The sequence below is a fragment of the Carlito syrichta genome, unplaced genomic scaffold (assembly GCF_000164805.1).
Source record: "Carlito syrichta isolate Samal-C Ts95f unplaced genomic scaffold, Tarsius_syrichta-2.0.1 Scaffold304440, whole genome shotgun sequence".
NCBI classification, from domain to species: domain Eukaryota; kingdom Metazoa; phylum Chordata; class Mammalia; order Primates; family Tarsiidae; genus Carlito; species Carlito syrichta.
In genome coordinates, this window is record NW_007248536.1 from 186,841 (window position 1) to 206,020 (window position 19,180).

Genomic DNA, 19,180 nt, shown 5'->3' on the forward strand with positions numbered 1-19,180 from the left:
CCTACCCAGCCACAGACAATAGAAATGCCTCCATCCCTACACTTAGCATCAGTAGACTGAGGGGAGAGTCTGGATTTCTACCTCCTATTTGGTGGTAATAGCAGGCTGTACTCTGATTCTTCTGCCAGGGTTACCCAAAGCCAAGCAGAGAGCCTGAACTTGTATCTTCTCATAGTGTCCTGCTTCCTCCACCAAGATGGTATCAGTGGAGTTAAGCAGAGAGCTTAAATTTTCACCCTCTGCCCAATAGCTACTTTCTGTTTCCCCAGCAGAGACCAGATATGAATCCTGATTTTTCACCCCCTTCTGGCGATAGCAGGCTGCTTATCCTGCTGGGGTAGTGGCAGCAGAGACCAAGCAAGGAACCTCAATACCTGTCTTCTGCCTGGCATCCCCAAGGTGGTTTTTCACTTCTCTCTGATGAGATAGTGTCAGTAGGGGTGAATAAGGAGTCTGTATTTCTACCTACAACCTGGTGGCAATGAGTTAGTGTGAAGCAGCATTCTACTTCCTCCTCTGGGATAGGATCAGTGAAGTAACTGAGGAGTATGACCTTCTGTCCTCATACCAGCAGCAATGAGGCGGTGCTTCGATTCCCCAACCAGGATGTTGTCAGTAGAGGCCCAGGGAGGAGCCTAGACTGCCACTTCCAATGTCCAAAGTCCATTGGTGGCAGAGGAAACTCTCTCTCCTCCCAACTAGAAAATTAGGGGTAAGACTTTAGAGAGAAGAGAACTGGAGAAAGTCTAGACATACCCTTTAGTGACTCACACAAGAAATTGTCCAGAATTAACAAAGCAAAAAGTTTGGGAACTGAACTATATTATGGAATACTATCCAGTTTTTTAGATTAGTCTTTGGATAGCACACAAAGGAAGCAAATCGGAATAGCACTATAAATGCTCTGAAAACTAATTGTCATTGGAGTCACAGCCCACACAAGTAAACCAGAACCACCATACTAAATCTAAACAGGATGACTACCTACTGAGAAGGAAGATTAGGTAAGATATGGAATCTTATAATTTAATACCCCAAATGTCCAGAGTACAATTGAAAATCACTCATCATACCAAGCATCAGGAAAGCCACAACTTGAATTAGAAAAGACAAATTGGAAGATACTGATATGGATTGAATGTTTGTGTTTCCCCAAAATTCATATGTTGAAGCCCTAACCCCCAATGTGATGTTATTTGGCGTTAAAGCCTTTGGGAAGTAACTAGGTTTAGGTGAGGTCATGAGGGTGGGGCCTCATGATGGAGTTAGTATCCTTAGAAGAAGAGGAGAGACCACCACTCTCTCTCCATCATGTGAAGACACAGCTCAAAGGTGATCATTTGCAATTCAGGAAATGAACCCTCACCAGAAACCACATTAGCCCACACCTTGATCTTAGACTTCCTAACCTCCAGATTTGTGAGAAATAAATGTCTGTTGTTTAAGCCACCAGTCTATGGTATTTTGTATAGCAGCCTGAGAAGACTAAGACAGATGTTAACACTGAGATGACTCAGTAGTTGAAATTATCTAACAAGGATTTTAAGGTAGCTATTTTAAAATTGCCTCAACAAGTAATTATGAACACTCTTGAAACAAATGCAGACCTCAGCAAGGAAATAAAAAATATTTAAAAAAGAAACAAATATAATTATAGAATTGAGAACTATAATTAAAATTGTAAAAGTCATTGGATAAGCTCAATAGCAGAATAGAGATGACAGAGAAAAGAATCAGTGAACTTGAAGACAGATAAATAAAAATTACCAGATCTGAACAGCACAGAGAAAATAGATTGGAAAAAATTAATTAACAGAGACTTAGGGACCTGTGGGACCATAACAAAAGATCTAACATTTATGTCATTGGAGTTCCAGATGGAGAGGAGAAAGAGTATGGGACTAAAAAATAATCACAAAACGATGGCTAACACATTCTCAAATTTGGTGAAAGATAAACCCAGAGACTGATGAAGTCAAGTGAACTCAATTAGGATAAACTCAAAGAAATCAATACCAGTCAAACTTCTAAAAACAAAAGACAGAAAAATCTTCAAAGCAACTAGAGAGAAACAATACAACTAACTATAGGGGAACAAACAATGACTGAGTGATAAGGAATTTTTCATCTGAAACCATAGAGACCAGAATATGCGAAACATTTTTCAATTGCTGAAAAAAATGAACTGTTCACATAGGATTCTATAACCATGAATATCCTTCAGGAGCAAAAGGGAAATCAAGACATTCTCAGACAAAAGAAAGTTAAGAAAATGTATTACCAGCAGACCTCCCCTAAAAGAATGACTAAAGTATATGTTCTAAGTAGAAAGATAAATGATAGAAGGAAACTTGAAACTTTCTGAAGAAAAAAAAAACAATGAAATGAATTAAAAATAGGGAGAAATAGCCGGGCTCGGTGGCTCAGCCTGTAATCCCACGCCTTTGGGAGGTTGAGGTGAGTGGATTGCCTGAGCCTGCGGGTTTGAGACCCGCCTGGGCAGGCAAGACCTCATCTCTACAATAAATCAAAAAAATTAGCCGGGCATGGTAGCGTGTGCCTGTAGTTCCAACTACTTGGAAGGCTGAGGCAGAAGGATCGCCGGAGCCCAGCAGGTTGAGGCTGCGGTGGCCGGGAGCGGCCACTGCACTCCAGTCTGGGTGATAGTGAGACTCCAACTCAAAAAAAAAAAAAAAAAATAGGGAGAAATATAGACTATTCCTTTTTCTTGAGATTTTAAAATTGTCTGATAGTTGAAGCAGAAATTATGGCATCTCTTCTGTTTCTCATTGTATATAGAGAAAATGTTAAGGCAATTGTAAAGGAAAGAATTAAAGAACATAATTGGAGATAAGTTTTCTACTCTTCACTCAAAGTGATAAAATGTTGATACCAGTAGGTTATGATGTTATTCATGTATATGGTAATACTTAAAGCACTCAGTATAGAAAAACTCTATATTTTATTTTAAAGATGTGGGATACAATTCCGGATTAGGTATACCAGTGTACATCATACAGGTAAAGTTTGGGTCTCCGTTTGATCCCCACTTTGCCTGGTTTGAGATCAGTTACCCTTATCGATGTTGTGTTTCCCTCACCCCATATCCTGGCAGTATCCTGCTACTGCCAATCTCTTTCTTACAATATTGTGGTAAATGTTCAGGGTCTGTTTATGAGTGAGAACATGTAGTACTCTGTTCTTTGTTTCTGTGATAGATCACTGAGTATTATTGACTCTAAATCCATCCAAGTTACTGTGAAGTCCATATGTTTGTCCTTCTTTATGGCTGCATAATATTCCATTGTGTATATGTACCACATTAAAAAAAAATCCAGTCCAGTTTTGATGGGCAGCACAGTTGGTTCCATGTTTTTGCTATTGTGAATAGTGCTGCAATAAACAAGCATGTGCAGGTATGTTTTTGTAGAATTCTTTGAGTTCCTCCAGGTATACTTCCAAGAGGGGGACTGCTGGGTCATATAGAAGGTCAATTTCTTGTTCTTTTAGAAATTGCCACACTGTTTTCCATAGAGGTTGAAGTAGTTTGCATTCCCACAAGCATTATAGAAGCATTCGCTTTTCTGCACATCCTTACCATACAAACCGATATATTAAAAAAGATAATACAAGATGGAATTCTATAAAATTACCTTGCCTTGTTATAGAAGGCAAGTAAAAAGAAACAGAAGCCAAGCATGGTGGCTCACGCCTGTAATCTCAGCACTTTGGGAGGTCAAGGTGAGAGGATTGCCTGAGTCCACGGGTTCGAGACCAGCCTGACCAACATGGTGAGACCTCACCTCTACAATAAAAATAAAAAAAATTAGCCAGGCATAGTGGCGCATGCCTATAGCTCCAGCTACTTGAAAGGCTGAAGTGGAAGGATTGCCTGAACCCAGCAGGTTAAGGCTGCATGACCATGAGCCTGCCACTGCACTCCAGCCTGGGCAACAGAGTGAGACACTGACTTAAAAAAAAAAAAAGGAAACAGAAAACAAAACATAAAATGGTGGCTTTACTTTAAAATGTAAATATAATTGTAAGGTGTTTTGTAATTGATTTAATACACCAATTAAAAAATAAATTGTCATCATGGATTTTAAAAAATGACCCAAATATATGCTTTCCAGAAGAAATTCGTTCAAATACTGTATAAAAATAAAGGTGGAAAGTTGAAAGTAAAAGAATGGAAAGTATATCACACAAGCATTACTTTTAAAAAACAGGAGTGACTATATTAATATCAGATAATCTTGATAATGTCGACTTCAGATTAAAGAAAATAATAAGGGAGAAAGAGGAATATTACATAATTATAAAAGAACCAGTTCATTAAAATATATAGTAATTCTTTTTTTTTTTTTTTTTTAATCAGGATTTCACTCTGTTGCCCAGACTGGAGTGCAGTGGCAAAATCATGGCTCACTACAGCCTCGACCTCCTGGGCTTAGGGGATCCTTCTGTCTCAGCCTCCCAAGTAGCTGGAACTATACCTGTGTGCCACCACACTAGGCTAATTTTTAAAATTTTTTGCAGAGACAAGGACTCGCTATGTTGGGTAGGCTGGTCTTGATCGCCTAGGCTCAAGTGATCCTCCTACCTCCTCCTACCTTACAAAGTGCTGGGATTACAGAAGTAAGCCACTGCACCCTGCCAGTATATAGTAATCCTAAATGTCTGTGCATCAAACTTTTATTTGTATATCAAAATATCTGAAGCAAAAACTTGCAAAATTGAGGAGAAATGACAGGCAAATACTCAGTTATAGTTGGGAACTTCAGCACCCTTTTCTCAGAATTGCTATAACTAGTAGATAGCAAATCAACAACGATATTAAAGAGCTGGATAACACCATCAAGCAGAAAAATTTAATTGACATTTATAGAACATTGCATTCAACAACAGTAGAATATACGTTCTTTTCAAATGTCCATGGATCATTTGCAAAGATAGGTCATCTTTTGGGGTATCGAACAAATTTCAACAAGTTTAAAAGAAGATAAATTATGCAGAGTATGTTCTCTGATCATAATGGAATCAAACTAGAAACGAGTAATTAACAGATGGTAGGAAAATCTCTAAACATTTGAGTCAAAGAGGAAATCTCAAGAGAGGTTAACCACACACAAAAAAGTACATTGAACTAAGTAAAAACAAAAACACAACTTATTAAAATTTTCAGAATGCAATTAAAACGAGAAAGGAAATTTATAGCACTAAATGCTTATATTAGAGAAGAAGTAAGCTCTCAAATCTGTAATGGGAGATTCTACCCCAAGAAACTATAAAAATATCAGAATAAGCTCAAAGCAAGGAAGGAAGGAAATAAGAACAGAAATCAATAAAAACAGTAGAGAAAAATCAGTGAAACTGAAATGTGATATGTCTGTATCAAGACTGACAAAGAAATAAAGCAATAAGATACACAGTACTTGACCAGATATAGTGGCTCATACCTGTAATCCCAGCACTATGGGAGGCTGAAGCAGGAGGATCACTTGAGCCCAGAAGTTTGATACCAACCTAGGCAACACAGTGAGACCTCATCTCTGCAAAAAAAAAAAAAAATTGGTCAGGTATGGTGATATGTGCCTGCAGTCCCACTTACTTGGCAGGCTGAAGCAAGATCGCTTGAGCCCAGGAGTCTGAAGCTATAGTTAGCCATGATTGTGCTACTGCACTCCAGCATGGGTGACAGAATGAGACCCCAACTTAAAAATAAAAAAGATACACATTACCAATGTCTAGAATGAAACTAGGAATATCAATACTGGTCTTGCAGCTATTAAAAGGAAAATATAGCCGGGCTCAGTGGCTCAGCCTGTAATCCCGCGCCTTTGGGAGGCTGAGGTGAGTAGATTGCCTGAGCCCACAGGTTCGAGACCCGCCCGGGCAATTTGGTGAGACCTCATCTCTACAATAAATCAAAAATTAGCCAGGTGTGGTAGCACACGCCTGTAGTTCCGGCTACTTGGAAGGCTGAGGTGGAAGGATCACCAGAGGCCAGCAGTTCAAGGCTGCAGTGGCCGGGAACATGCCACTACACTCCAGTCTGGGTGACAGAGTGAGACTCCAACTCAAAAAAAAACAAAAACAGAAAAAAAGCCCCTTTACATCCAACATCATACTTCATAGTGAAAGACTGAATACTTTGCCACTGAAATCAGGAACATGGCAAGGATATTGACTCTCACCACTCATTCAGCACAGTCCTAGCCAATGCAGTAAGGTAAGAAAAGGAAATAAAAGGCATATAGATTGGAAAGGAATAAATAAAACTATCCCTTTCTCCAGATGACATTTATATGTGCCAAAGAATCTTTTGAAAAAACAAAAAACTTTCTAGAATTAATGAATGAGTTCAGCAAGATCATAAGATGTAAAGCCAATACAAATCAATTGTATTTCTATATGCTAGCAATGAATATTTGCAAATTGAAATTAAAAACACAAGTACCTTTTATAGTTACTCCCCTAAAAATGAAATATTTAGGAATAGCAAGACATATATAAGATCTGTATGCTAGCTGGGCTTGGTGGCTCAGCCTGTAATCCCACGCTTTGGGAGACCGCGGTGAGTGAATTGCCTGAGCCCGCGGGTTCGAGACCCGCCTGGGCAACTTGGCGAGACCTCATCTCTACAATAAATAAAAAGTTAGCCAGGCATGGTAGCACGCCTGTAGTTCCAGCTACTTGGAAGGCTGAGCAGAAGGATCGTCAGAGCCCAGCAGGTCAAGGCTGAGGTGGCCGGGAGTGACCACTGCACTCCAGTCTGGGCGACTGAGTGAGACTCCAACTCAAAAAAAAAAAGATCTATATGCTGAAAATTATAAAAGTTGATGAAAGATGATGATGAAGTTAAATCAAAGAAAATGTAAATAAATGGAGGGACATACTATGTCCATGGGATTGTAAAACTCAATATAATAAAAACATCAGTTCTCCCTAAATTGATCTATAGGTTTAATGCAATTCCCATCAAAATCCCAGCAAGTGCTTTTTTTCTTAAGATATAGATAAGCCTATTCTATAGTTTACATGGAAAGACGAAGGAGTAGCTAAAGCAATTGTTAAGAAAAATAAGGCTGGGCTCTGTGGCTCAACCTGTAATCCCAGCACTTTGGGAGGCCAAGACGAGTGGATTGCCTGATCCCATGAGTTCGAGACCAGCCCGGGCAACTTGACGAGACCTCATCTACACAATTAAAAAAAAAATTACTTGGCGTGGTAGCGCGCGCCTGTAGTTCTGGCTACTTGGAAGGTTGAGGTGGTAGAAGGATCGCCAGAGCCCAGCAGGTCAACACTGGGGTGGCTGTGAGTGTGCTACTGCACTCTACCTTGGGCAAGGTGTGAGACTCCAACTCAAAAAAAAATAAAAAGGAAAATAATAAAGTGGAAGAAATCACTCCACCTGATTTTAAGACTTGTTCTGCTGCTACAGTAATTAACACAATGCAGCACTGGTGGAGAGAAGGAAACATAGATCAATGGAACAGAATAAAAAATCCAGAAAGAGACTCACACATGAAAAATTAATTGAAAATAGATCATAGATTTACATATAAAATGTAAAAGTGAAAAAAATCTTTAAGACTCAACATAGGGACTGGGCACAACATAGGGACTGGGCTCATGCCTGTAATCCTAGCACTTTAGAAGGACTAGGCAGGAGGATCATCTGAAGTCAGGAATTGGAGACCAACCTGGGCAACATAGTGAGACCTTGTCTCTACAAAAAAAAATTTTTTTTTTTTTTTGAGTTGGCGTCTCACTCTGTCGCCCAGACTGGAGTGCAGCGGCTGCTCCCGGCCACCGCAGCCTCGACCTGCTGGGCTCTGGCGATCCTTCCGCCTCAGCCTTCCGAGTAGCCGGAATTACAGGCACACGCTACCACGCCCGGCTTATTTTTTGATTTATTGTAGAGATGAGGTCTTGCTGCCCAGGCGGGTCTCGAACCCGTGGGCTCAGGCAATCCACTCACCTCAGCCTCCCAAAGGTGCGGGATTACAGGCTGAACCACCGAGCCTGGCTAGTACAAAAAATTTTTGAAAATTAGCTGGATGTGTTGGCATGTACACGTAGTCCCAGCTACAGCTACTTGGGAGACTGAGGTAGAAGGATCCCCTGAGCCCAGGAAGTTGAAGCTGTGGTGAGCCATGATCGCCCCAGTGCACACTCCAGCCTGTGCAACAGAATGAGACTTTGACTCCAAAAGCAAACAAACAAAAACACGACCACCACCACCACAATCCAGCAACAACAGCAACAACAACAACAACAAACATAGGAGAAATTCTTTGGGAACTACGACCAGGCCAAGAGTTCTTAAGACATGAAAACAAATGCACAATGAACAAAAGATTTGATAAATTGAACATAACCAAAATTAAAAGCTTTTGCTCTGTAAGAGACTTTGTTAAGATGAAAAAATAAGCTCCTGAAAGAAAGTATTTACAGATCACATACCAGTAGACCTCACTGTTATCGTGTGGCACTGTAAAAATGACTGTGCATGCTGAAACTATGCAAAATAATCTTAATATAATCAAGGATTATAATTATAATTGTTATAACTGTTGCATGACCTTTATAAATGTCTGCCAAACATTAAAAATACTACATTAGTATTGATTATAAAAGTATATACATGTGAAAAATTTCTAATACTAATATTTATTTAGTATACTTTAACTTAAAATGTTAGAATAATTGAGAATTAAAGTTTAATTAAATAATTAAAAAGTTATTTGTAAAAAAGCTTACCAAAGAGTATGAATAGTGCTTAACTTCTCATTATATTACTTATGACATGGAACAAATACCTTTTCTCTCTTGGTGAATTATTATTCTCCTAAGGGTGGATCAGCTTCCAACATTTTATCCTTGGTGCTTTCAATGTTATGAAATTTCTCAGAGAATTCCTATAATGTGAAGTTTTTTTCCCAGTGTCACTTCGTCCTTTTCATCACTCTCCTAATTTGTGACCATAGTTTGCCTTTGCTAAGTTTCTCTGGCTGCACATCTAGAGTTTATCAAACAGTGGCAGTGTTAACATTCCCACAGCTAGCTATTTGTTCTGTAACTCCATGTATGTTCGACTTGAATTTCACTGCCAAGGTTACCACTTTTCGTTTCTTTGGTGCACTTTCACCTTTGCTGGGCTGTTCTCTCTTTTGGCGATCCATTTTTGTGAAATGTCACATGGGTTTATCATTGGGCGATGAGGGGGTCATATAACTACACACTTTTCACCTATGTATGAGCTGAATAACAGATACACAGTGGCCAACCACTGACAGACTTTAAAAGAAGTCATGTGATCAGTGATTGTGATGGTCATTTTTGTTATTTATGTAGCAATTTAGGGACTGAAAAGCTGGCAGCAGTGTTGGTACTTAATGCGATTACTCATAGTTAATATACTGTGGTAACTGAAATTTGAGTTGTATTGGGAAACCAGTGTTATTTAAACTGGTATTTTAAATTGGTGCATATCAATCTGTGCAAAGCAAGGACATCTGTATCTGACGAAGGACTTTTATCTAGACTATATAAAGAGTTCTCAAAATTCAATAGTAAAAACCAACAACTTATTTAGACATTGGGCAAAGTACACAAAACAGATATTTCATCAAAGAGGAATACAAATGGCAGATAAACACACGAGAAGAAGTTTAACATTATTCGTCATTAGGGATATGTTAATTAAATCCCCAGTGAGATATCATTATATCTATGAAAGTGCCTAAAATTAAAAAATGATAATACTAAATACTGGTGAGAATATGGAGAAACTGGGTCTTTCATACATTGTTGGTGGGAATGTAAAATGATACAGCCTCTCTGGAAAACAGTTTGGCAGTTTGTTATAAAATGAAACATATGCTTATCATATAACCCAGCAATTACACTCTTAGGCCTGTCTCCCAGAGAAATAAGAACCTATGTTTAAACAAAAACCTGTATTAATGTTCATAGTGGTTTTGTTAATAATAACCAAAACCTAGAAACTACTCAGATGTCCCTCAGCTGGTGAATGGCTGAACAAACTGTGTGTCTATACGATGGAATAGTACTCAGCACTAAAGAGAAATGAACTGTTGATATGTATGCTGGATTGATCTTGAGGGCATTAGGCTTAGTGAAAACAGCCAGTCTTAAAAGATTGCAGACTGTGTGATTCCATTTTTGTGACCTTCTCCAAATCCCAGAATTATAGAGGTGGAGAACAAATTAGTGGTTGTGAGGGCACAGGGACAGGAGGGAACAGAGTAGGAGGATTATGTGCAGCTATAAAGAGGTAGCACAGTGTGGTGTCACTTAGTTTGGTGGTGGTGGGACAGTTCTAAAGCTTGATTGTGCTGGTAATGACATAAGTCTGTATCTTAGATTAAATTGCATAGAATAATACACATACATGCACATTAGTGCATGCAAACACTGGTGAACTCTGAATAAGGCCTATAGTCAACAGTATTGTATTTTTCTTGATTTTGATATTGTTCTATCAATAAATGTAAAATGTTAACATTGGGGGAGGCTGTAAGAAGGGTCTGTATTTTATAATTTCCTGAGAGTTTATAATTGTGTCAAAATAAAAGTTTTTTTTCTTTTTTTCTTTTTAAGACCTTCTTGAAAGCCAGGCACCCATCACTTTTGTGAGACAGATGTCACGAGTTGCTTATTGTGTTCTCTTTCTTGTCACCTCACAGCTGTAGAAAGTGACTCAACCTTCTCAGACCTGACTTGGGCAACCATCCAGAGACCTCTAGCTGGATGCAGGAGAGCATTTCATGTTGTTTTAGCCCAGAGAATCAAGATGTGGCACCTCATAGATGTGACTACTCTGCTAGGAGCTTGATCTTTTTAAAGAGAGGCTGATTCATTTCTTTGGTTGGTGTTTCTATGGAGTGCCTGTAACTGTGGAGAGAAACCCATAGGTGATAGATGAGCAATTTGAAGCTGACAGCTGCTCATCATTCTGCTTTTTATAAATATCCATGCCTTTTAATTTTTCTTGGAAGACAAATACATAAAGCACTGTGACTTTTCAGACTCTCTTTATAAGCACTAGCCTCTAAACGGGGAAGAAAACAGGGAGTGTCACGTGTATACAATATTTAATTAACATCTTTTATTACCTCCAACATAACTTCATTTTTAAAATCTTTATATGTGTGTGGGGGTGGGGAGAGATTGAGAGAAAATTGTTTGAGATTTGAGTATAGTACATACAGTAATTTAGCTGTTTCAAACAGTTGAACAAATTGTACACCTGTGGTTAGACTGACAGTAATGACAGTGATTTAATTTTCGTCATCAAATTGCTCTTGCTCTGACAGTTCTTACCCACAGGTTTCTGCGTCCAAGTTTCCCTAAAATGTTGCTGGGTTGGGTAGGGCAAGGCCAAGATTGTCTGTGATTATAGAAGGTAGAGAACCAGGGTATGGATTATTTTACCTTAGATCTCAGCCATCTCACGTGAGGTTAGGGGTTGAAGATGAGTTTGCTTTGCTTCCTCTTTTTTCAGTGATTGCAATAAGAAGACATTTCACTTTCCGAACACTGGAAGTCAGACTTGAATAAATGAACCTTGGAAATTTTTGAGTGTATTTTGGAGCAGAGGCCTGTTTGGGTAGATTGGGTAGACTCAGGACTCTATTCTCTGGGCATCTTAGAAAGTGTTAGAATTTCTGATAGTGCAGATTAGAGAAGACTGTGAGTCTTGGAGCAGCAGTTCTTTGAGGATGGGCATCCATGGTAGGCCACAGATGTCTTGGGAAGATGTCTCAAATCGATTTAATTAATCATCTCTTTCCCACTCTCCTTAGGAAAGGCAGGCCAAGGTACAGCGGCTCTTCCGCCCCATTGAGGAGCTGAAGAAGGACTTTGAGGAGTTGAATGTTGTCATTGAGACTGACATGCAGATCATGGTACGACTCATCAACAGGTTCAACAGTTCCAGCTCTAGCTTGGAAGAGAAGATTGCTGCCCTCTTTGATCTCGAATATTATGTTCATCAGGTACTGTATTTATTTGTCCATAAGTCAGACTTTCACCTAACAGCTCCAAAAATAAATCTTTTTGCCCTAACTCTAAGAAAATAGCGTCAGCATCTTCTTTCTCAGGGCATAGAGTATTTTAATCCAGGTCATTGTCTAGTGTAGTAAGATACATTCTTGGAGGCCAGAGCCAACCTCTTCTTTGTTTGGAGTATTATCTTGTTTTTTTGATACAGCGGAGGTAAAATAGATACAGTCCTTGTCTCATGTAGCTCATAGTATTGAAGGGGAAGCAATTAAACAATGAGCAGTTGAATAAATTAATGATTAAATAATGAGATAATTTAAAATTGTGATAAGCGTTCCAGAGGGTGATATAGGCATATGTAATAGGAGAACTTAGAGCCTAGTCAGCGCAATAATGGAGGTGTCTCAGAGGGTGTGACATTAAGGTTGAGCACTAAAGGATGATTAGGGTTAGCCAGGTGAAGAGGGAGGACTAGAGTGGGAGATGGAAAACTATGGCCCCTTGGCCAAATCTAGCCCAGTGCTACCTTTTGTAAATAAAGTTTTATTGGGACACAGCAGCCCCTAAATTGTTTATGCATTGCTTATGACTGCTATAATGGCAGAGTTGAGGAGTTGTGCCAGAGACCGTATGGCTCACAAAGTCAAAAATATTTATTATCAGACACTTTAGAAAAAAGTTTGCATAGGTTGGTTGCAGTGGCTCAAACCTGTAATCCCAGCACTTTGGGAGGCCAAGGTGAGAGGATTGCCTGAGCCCATGGGTTCGAGACCAGCCTGGGCAATGTGGCGAGACCTCATCTCTGCAATAAATAAAAAAATTAGCCAGGCGTGTTAGTATGCGCCTGTAGTCCTGGCTACTTGGAAGGCTGAGGCGGGGAGGCGGAAGGATCACCTGAGCCCAGCAGGTCGACGTGAGCATGCCACTGCACTGCAGCCTGGGCGATAGTATGAGACTCCAACTCAAAAAAAAGAAAAGAAAAGAAAAAGTTTGCCAGTCCTTAGATAAGAGCATTTCAGGTACATGAAACAAAATGCTCAAAGATTCTGGAGCAGAGAAGAGCTTGGTGAGATTGGAGGTCTGGAAAAGATTGGAGTAACTGGAGCACCGTGGCCAGGGGAAGAAGGGTAGTGAAGATAAGGAAGGTTAGAAGGTTGGGGAGTCAGAGAGGTTAGGTTGGGAATATAATGCCTTTGTTTTGCATTATTATTATTTATTTTATTTTATTTTTTGAGTTGGAATCTCACTCTGTCACCCAGGCTGGAGTGCAGTGGTGTGCTCATGGTCACTGCAGCCTCGACCTGCTGGACTCAGGTGATCCTTCTGCTTCAGCCTTCCAAGTAGCTCTGGAGCTATGAGCATGTAGCACTATGCCTGGTTAATTTTTATTGATTTATTGTAGAGATGAAGTCTCCTTCCAAGTTACCCAGGCTGGTCTTGAACCCCTGGGCTCAGGCAGTCCTCTCGCCTCTGCCTTCCAAAGTGCTGGGGTTACAGATGTGAGCCACTGCACCCGGATTGCATTATGATTATGATTATTTAAATAAGTTGGGTTTTATTTTAATTATTAAAACTTTTTATTTTTACTTTTATTTTATTTATTTATTTTTTAAGAGAAAGGGTCTCACTCAGTCACCCAGGCTGGAGTGCAGTGGTGTAGTCATAACTTACTGCAGCCTCAAACTCTTTGGCTCAAGTGATCCTCCCGCCTCAGCCTTCTAAGTAGCTAGAACTACAGGCTTGTGCCACCATGCCTGACACATTTTATTTATTTATTTGTCTGTCTGTTTGTTTATTTATTTTTGAGACAGGGTCTCACTCTGTCACCCAGGCTGGAGTGCAGTGGTATGTGTGAACCTGACTCACTGCTGTCTTGACCTCCTAGGCTCAAGTGCTTCTCCTCTTTCAGCCTCCTGAGCAGCTGGGACTACAGGCATGCAACCACACCTAGCTAATTTTTTTATTTTTTGTGGAGGCAAGGTCTCACTAGGCTGCCCAGGTCAGAATTTTTATTTTTATTGTAGAGGTGAGGTTCTCACTATGCTGTCCGGGCTGGTCTCAAACTCATGGCCTCAAGCATTTTCCCACCTTGACCTCTCAAATTGCTGGGATTACAGGTGCAAGCCACTTGCCTGGCCAGTATCATTCGCTTCATGATTTTAACCTTGATCCTAAGAAGCACTGGACAGTTTGAAGCAGGGAAGTAACTGAACAGACTTATAACAGATAGTATTTAGTAAGCATTATTAAATACCAGACATTACTTCAAATACTTTGTATACATTTTAACAGTCTCAAGCTCTACCAACTGAGCTAGCCAGGTACTATGTGCACATTAATTCATTGACTTCCACATCTATCCTATGAATGGGCACCGCTATTGATTCCATTTTATAACTGAGGAAAATGAGGCACAGAGAGGTTATGTGATTGCTCAAGCCTAGTGAGGGGTAGAGCTGAGCTTTTCAACAAGGTCTGCGCTCTTAAACTTTTGACCATCCTGCTTCTCAAAGGAGGCAGGTACCTTTTGAATGAAGCTCAAAAGTGAATAGGTAGACGTAAGGAGAAGGAGCCAGGAGAAGCCATTCATTTATTCAATAAATTAATGTATTGAGTACCTGCAAAGTCAGGGCACTGTTCCAGGCACATGACCCAGTTTGGAGCTTACCTCCTAGCAGAGGCAGATAGATAAATGTAACAAATAAGTAAATTATAAAGAATATATTTGAAGGTGGTAAATATTAAGGAACAATACAAAGTGAAGCAGGGCAGGGATTGGCAGCATTGAGAAGGAGCATCTTAGGCAGGAAGAACAGCAAGTACAGAAGCCCTAAGGTGGGGGCAGGCCTAGTGTGATTGAGAAACTACCGGAGGTCAATGTGGCTGGAGCTGACAGAAGGGAGAGAGAAGTAGATGGAGCTCAGAGACATAACTGGGGAAGAACATGCCAGGCCTTGTGGGCCATGGAAAAGAGTGAACTTGGATATTATTGGAGGATGTTGAGTAGAAAAATGATGTGATCCCACTTACTTTTAAAAGGGTCCCTCCATCTGCTGTATTGAGAATTAGCCTGGAGGTGAGGGGCATGGGTAGATGCAGAGACCAGATAGGAGGCTGTTGCGGTAATCCAGGTGAGGGACAATGGTGGTCCAGGAGGCTGTGTAATCATAATCAAAGGCTTGTTTGAGATTCTCATCAAGACATAGATCCTCAAAGTCCTCCCATGCATGACAGCATCCTTGTTCTCTATAAACTGGGCTAAAAGACATGCTTTCTTTCTTTAGATTTTGCCAGTGTCTGTGGTGAAAGAGGATGAGTACTATATCTGCAGGAATTATGGGCAACCTCTTCATCTTCTTTCTCTGCTTATAACTTTCTCAGGCCTCAAATGGCAGGACTGTGATCCTCTTAGAGAGAAAAAGAAAAAATGAACATGGGTTCTCTTTCCCCTTCCCAGTCTTGCTCTCCAGGATAAAACTAAAAAATTCCAACAGCTTTTCCATTAGAGATATTGAAAGGATAAGGATCCAAAGGGTTGTTGACCAACTCAGTCCTGCTCTGAAGTTGACAGCTTTTATTTTCTCTCAGCATGCTTGGATGGGTCTTTTAGTTTCAGGTTCTGTAGGCTCTTCCTTTAGTTGCACATGAAACGCCAAAATGACTGGAGAGTTTATTATACCTAGAAGAGAGTAAGTACACAGGAGGCTTAGGCTAGCAGAGCCCCATAAAGTGTTTTTGTTTCTTTCCCTTGCAGGCCCTTTGGTCACCTGACAGTGTCTTCCCTAGGGTGACATTCCATTCTGCTTTCATGGGTCACTGGATGGGATAAACAGTTTCTTGCACATCACCAAAGTCAGCTTGAGGTCATCCCAGGAATCAGTCCCCTGGTAGAAGCCAATGTTGTCTGTTGGCAGAAGGTGATAAATGTCCTGGGTCATGGGTGTATGGACTGGAAGTGTACATCCTTGGTTTGGGCCGGTTCATCAGGCTGGCATGCAGCAGAGTTAAACTGTAATTTTACTGGGGGATTAAATAAGACACAGCTCGGCCTTGAGTTCTAGTTGTGATGGGGAATTGGAGGGAAAATAGGACTTTTCTAGCCAGGAGCTTTCCCAGACCACTCCCATTCCAGATTCACTGAAGGAAGGTTTAAGGAGCCACGGACTCCAAGGACCCAAACTGAGTCTGCCCAAGGATTCCTCACAGTCATATTTGAATTATTCAACAGGATATGTGAAAAGCAAAACCTTGTGTGTGGAAAACAGGTTGTGAGTTATTTATGAGGATCAGGCTCTTGGCCCCATCTAACATCTCCCTTTGCCTGTTTCCTGTTCGCCCATTGTCTTGTCAGTGCTCTGCTTCTTTCATTTCCTCTTAAATATTGGCATAGTCCTCTTCTGCACTTTCTCCTTGTGCTCCTCTCTGCCTGTCCCACTCCATCCTGAAGGCAGCCTGGGAAAAGGTCTAGCCCCAGACTCAGGTGGGGAGCTGTGGACCCAAGCTTGGGTCATGCCGTCTCCTGTATATCACCAGGAGGGCCCAGCTTTTGATGTGCCCTGGACAAAATGACTCCTCTCTTCCTCACTGCTAGTGAAATAAAAAATGAGAACACGTCTTGAAAAGGCTGAAGTGCTTATATAAATGTCAGCATTTATATCACACTGAATTATCGTTGTAGTAATACAGATAAACTGAATCTAGAACAGACACTCTAACTCTGGGCTATGTTGCTTTGGGGCTGACAGAGTGGCAGCTGCTCTTCTAGAATTCATACAGCTTTGATAAGTGGCCATTCCAGGCATGGAATGACAGAGTTCTGAGCCATAATTTTGTATCCAGAAAACCCAGAGGAAGGACGATCAAAGGATAGTCCGTGCGTTCTTATATTTTAAAATCAGAGCATGCGAGGAAGGAAGGTGCTTATGTCAGCAAAGCACCCAACTCCGAGTCTCCTTAGTTAGCTGAGCTGTGTCTCAATGATCATTCCTCTTCATAAGGACAGATTGGGGCAGAAAAATCTCTGCTGTGGCCTGGGGCCGCACAGCAGAGCAGACTTCTTGCTTATTTCATGACCTGGTTTGGCCATTTTTTCAGGTCCGTGGTACCAGGGGCCCATCTATTTTGTTGGCACAGACACCCCAGACAACCTTTTAAACTCATAGTGGAGTTTTTTATTTCAGGAATTTTTTTTCTGACTAAATTTATATTAATCAGTTTAATGATTATTTATTGAGCTCAACACTATTCTAGTCATTGGAGCTACAGCAGTGGACAGGTAGACAAGAACCTCTGCTCCTGTGGAGTCTATCAAAACCTATGTGAATGATCTTTCGAGTGTTAAAAACAGGCTAGGCCTACCCAAAAACAATGTCAGAGTCAAATACTATTCCTCATACTCAGTTTCTCTGTCAAAGCCCTCTTCTGATTTGGAGGCAGAAGCAAGGGCACAGGCAAGTGGGAAGTAGATCTGTGGAATTTGGAGGCAAAAGGAGGGTAACAATCACATTTTTGTTGGGTTCCTGAGTTTTCCTGATGTTCTATAGAGTTGGATCAGCATGTGAGCAAGAGGCAGCCTTTGTAGCAAGAAAGATACTTTCAAAGGAGACTGTAGCTATTACATGTGGAAAACAGAATCCAGTGAACTTTCTGAGGAAGTTCAGTCTTCTGGTTCCAGGATACTAATGAAACCCCTTACAGAATAAAGGAGACAGATAATCTGAATTTGGGAGTTTGGAGCTTTAACGACAGCCTAGACCAATGCTGTCTTATAGAACTTTATGTGATGATAGAAATGTTTGGCACTGTTCAATAAACACATAGGCACTAGCCAGTAGCACAGACCTAGACTATAAAGCCTTTGGGAGAGTGATTGTTGTGTGGAATTTTTTTTTTCTTTTTTTTTTTGAGAGGAGTCTCCCTCTGTCGCCCAGGCTAGAGTGCAGTGGCATGTTCACAGCCACCACAGCCTCGAACTGCTGTGCTCAGGCGATCCTCTGCCTCAGCCTTCCAAATAGCTGGAGCTACAAGCATGCGCCACCATACCCAGATAATTTTTCTGATTTATTGTAGAGATGAAGTCTCACCAAGTTGCCTGGGCTGGTCTCAAACCCGTGGGCTCAGGCAATCCTCTCACCTTGGTCTCCCAAAGTGCTGGGATTATAGGCATGAGCCACCGCGCCCAACTTTTGTATGGATTTTATCATGAATGTCTTCAGATGTATTCAACCTTTGATGAAAGAAAAGGGTACTACTGTTATTCCTCTCCTAGCTCTCTTGTACTCCCCTTCTCCAGCAGGGCTCCTTTTGTAGTTCTTGGCCTCTAATTAAAAATCAGCTTTAAAAAATGTCTGCTGACTCTACTGTCTGCATTGGGGTTAGACATCAACAGGAAGCATGGCACCATTTAGTGGTGTTGATGACGCCAATTCTTTGTGTTAACAACTTGCACATTAGGAGTAAGCTTTGTGACTCATTATGGTATTAGAATTTTCCAGGACATGTTTGGCATAAGCAATAGCTAGGTGCCATTTCCACTGATTCCCACACAGGTGCTCATAAATTGTGTCAGATGAATTAGGAGTTCTCAAATTTAAGATTATTTAAAACTTTAATTTGTTTTTACAAACTTTTTTCTGGTTAGTCAGAAAGGCCATTATTGCTTTTTACTTGGCTTTTAAATTTGTTTTTGGCTAATCACCCAAAGAAAGACTATAAGAAGAGCTTTTCTTGACTGCGTTGTACTAAGCAGTGTCTTTGTTTCAGATGGACAATGCGCAGGACCTGCTTTCCTTTGGTGGTCTTCAAGTGGTGATCAATGGGTTGAACAGCACAGAGCCCCTGGTGAAGGAGTATGCTGCATTTGTGTTGGGAGCTGCCTTTTCCAGGTGAACAGTATGAATGGATATCTCATTAGCCAGGATTGTTTGGCTTAATTGGCTTGGAAGAAGATTACACTTGAGTTTGTGCACATTCCTACCTACGAAACTAGAGTAAGAATTTGACTCTGCCCATATTCCAAGTAGATATGAATTTTTCCTCACGTGGTCACCATCTGTGACTCTTTGTTCCAATCTTTTTTTTTTTTTTGAGTTGGAGTCTCAACCTGTCACCCAGACTGGAGTGCAGTGGCCGCTCCCGGTCACCGCAG

The 19,180-nt window shown here is 40.7% G+C and overlaps 1 protein-coding gene across 4 annotated transcripts in view; it reads left to right on the forward strand.

The window, feature by feature from the left end:
* LOC103262302 (nucleotide exchange factor SIL1) overlaps positions 1–18,923 on the forward strand; it is a 175,050-nt gene extending 156,127 nt beyond the window's left edge. For all 4 annotated transcript variants that reach the window (XM_008059914.2, XM_021713301.1, XM_021713302.1 and 1 more), the window contains 2 exons: positions 11,835–12,026; positions 18,796–18,923. In XM_008059914.2, the coding sequence (XP_008058105.2) occupies positions 11,835–12,026; positions 18,796–18,921 (318 nt within the window). In that variant the 3' untranslated portion in view covers positions 18,922–18,923. The remainder of the gene's footprint in view (positions 1–11,834; positions 12,027–18,795) is intronic.
* The last annotated feature ends 257 nt before the right edge of the window (positions 18,924–19,180 follow it).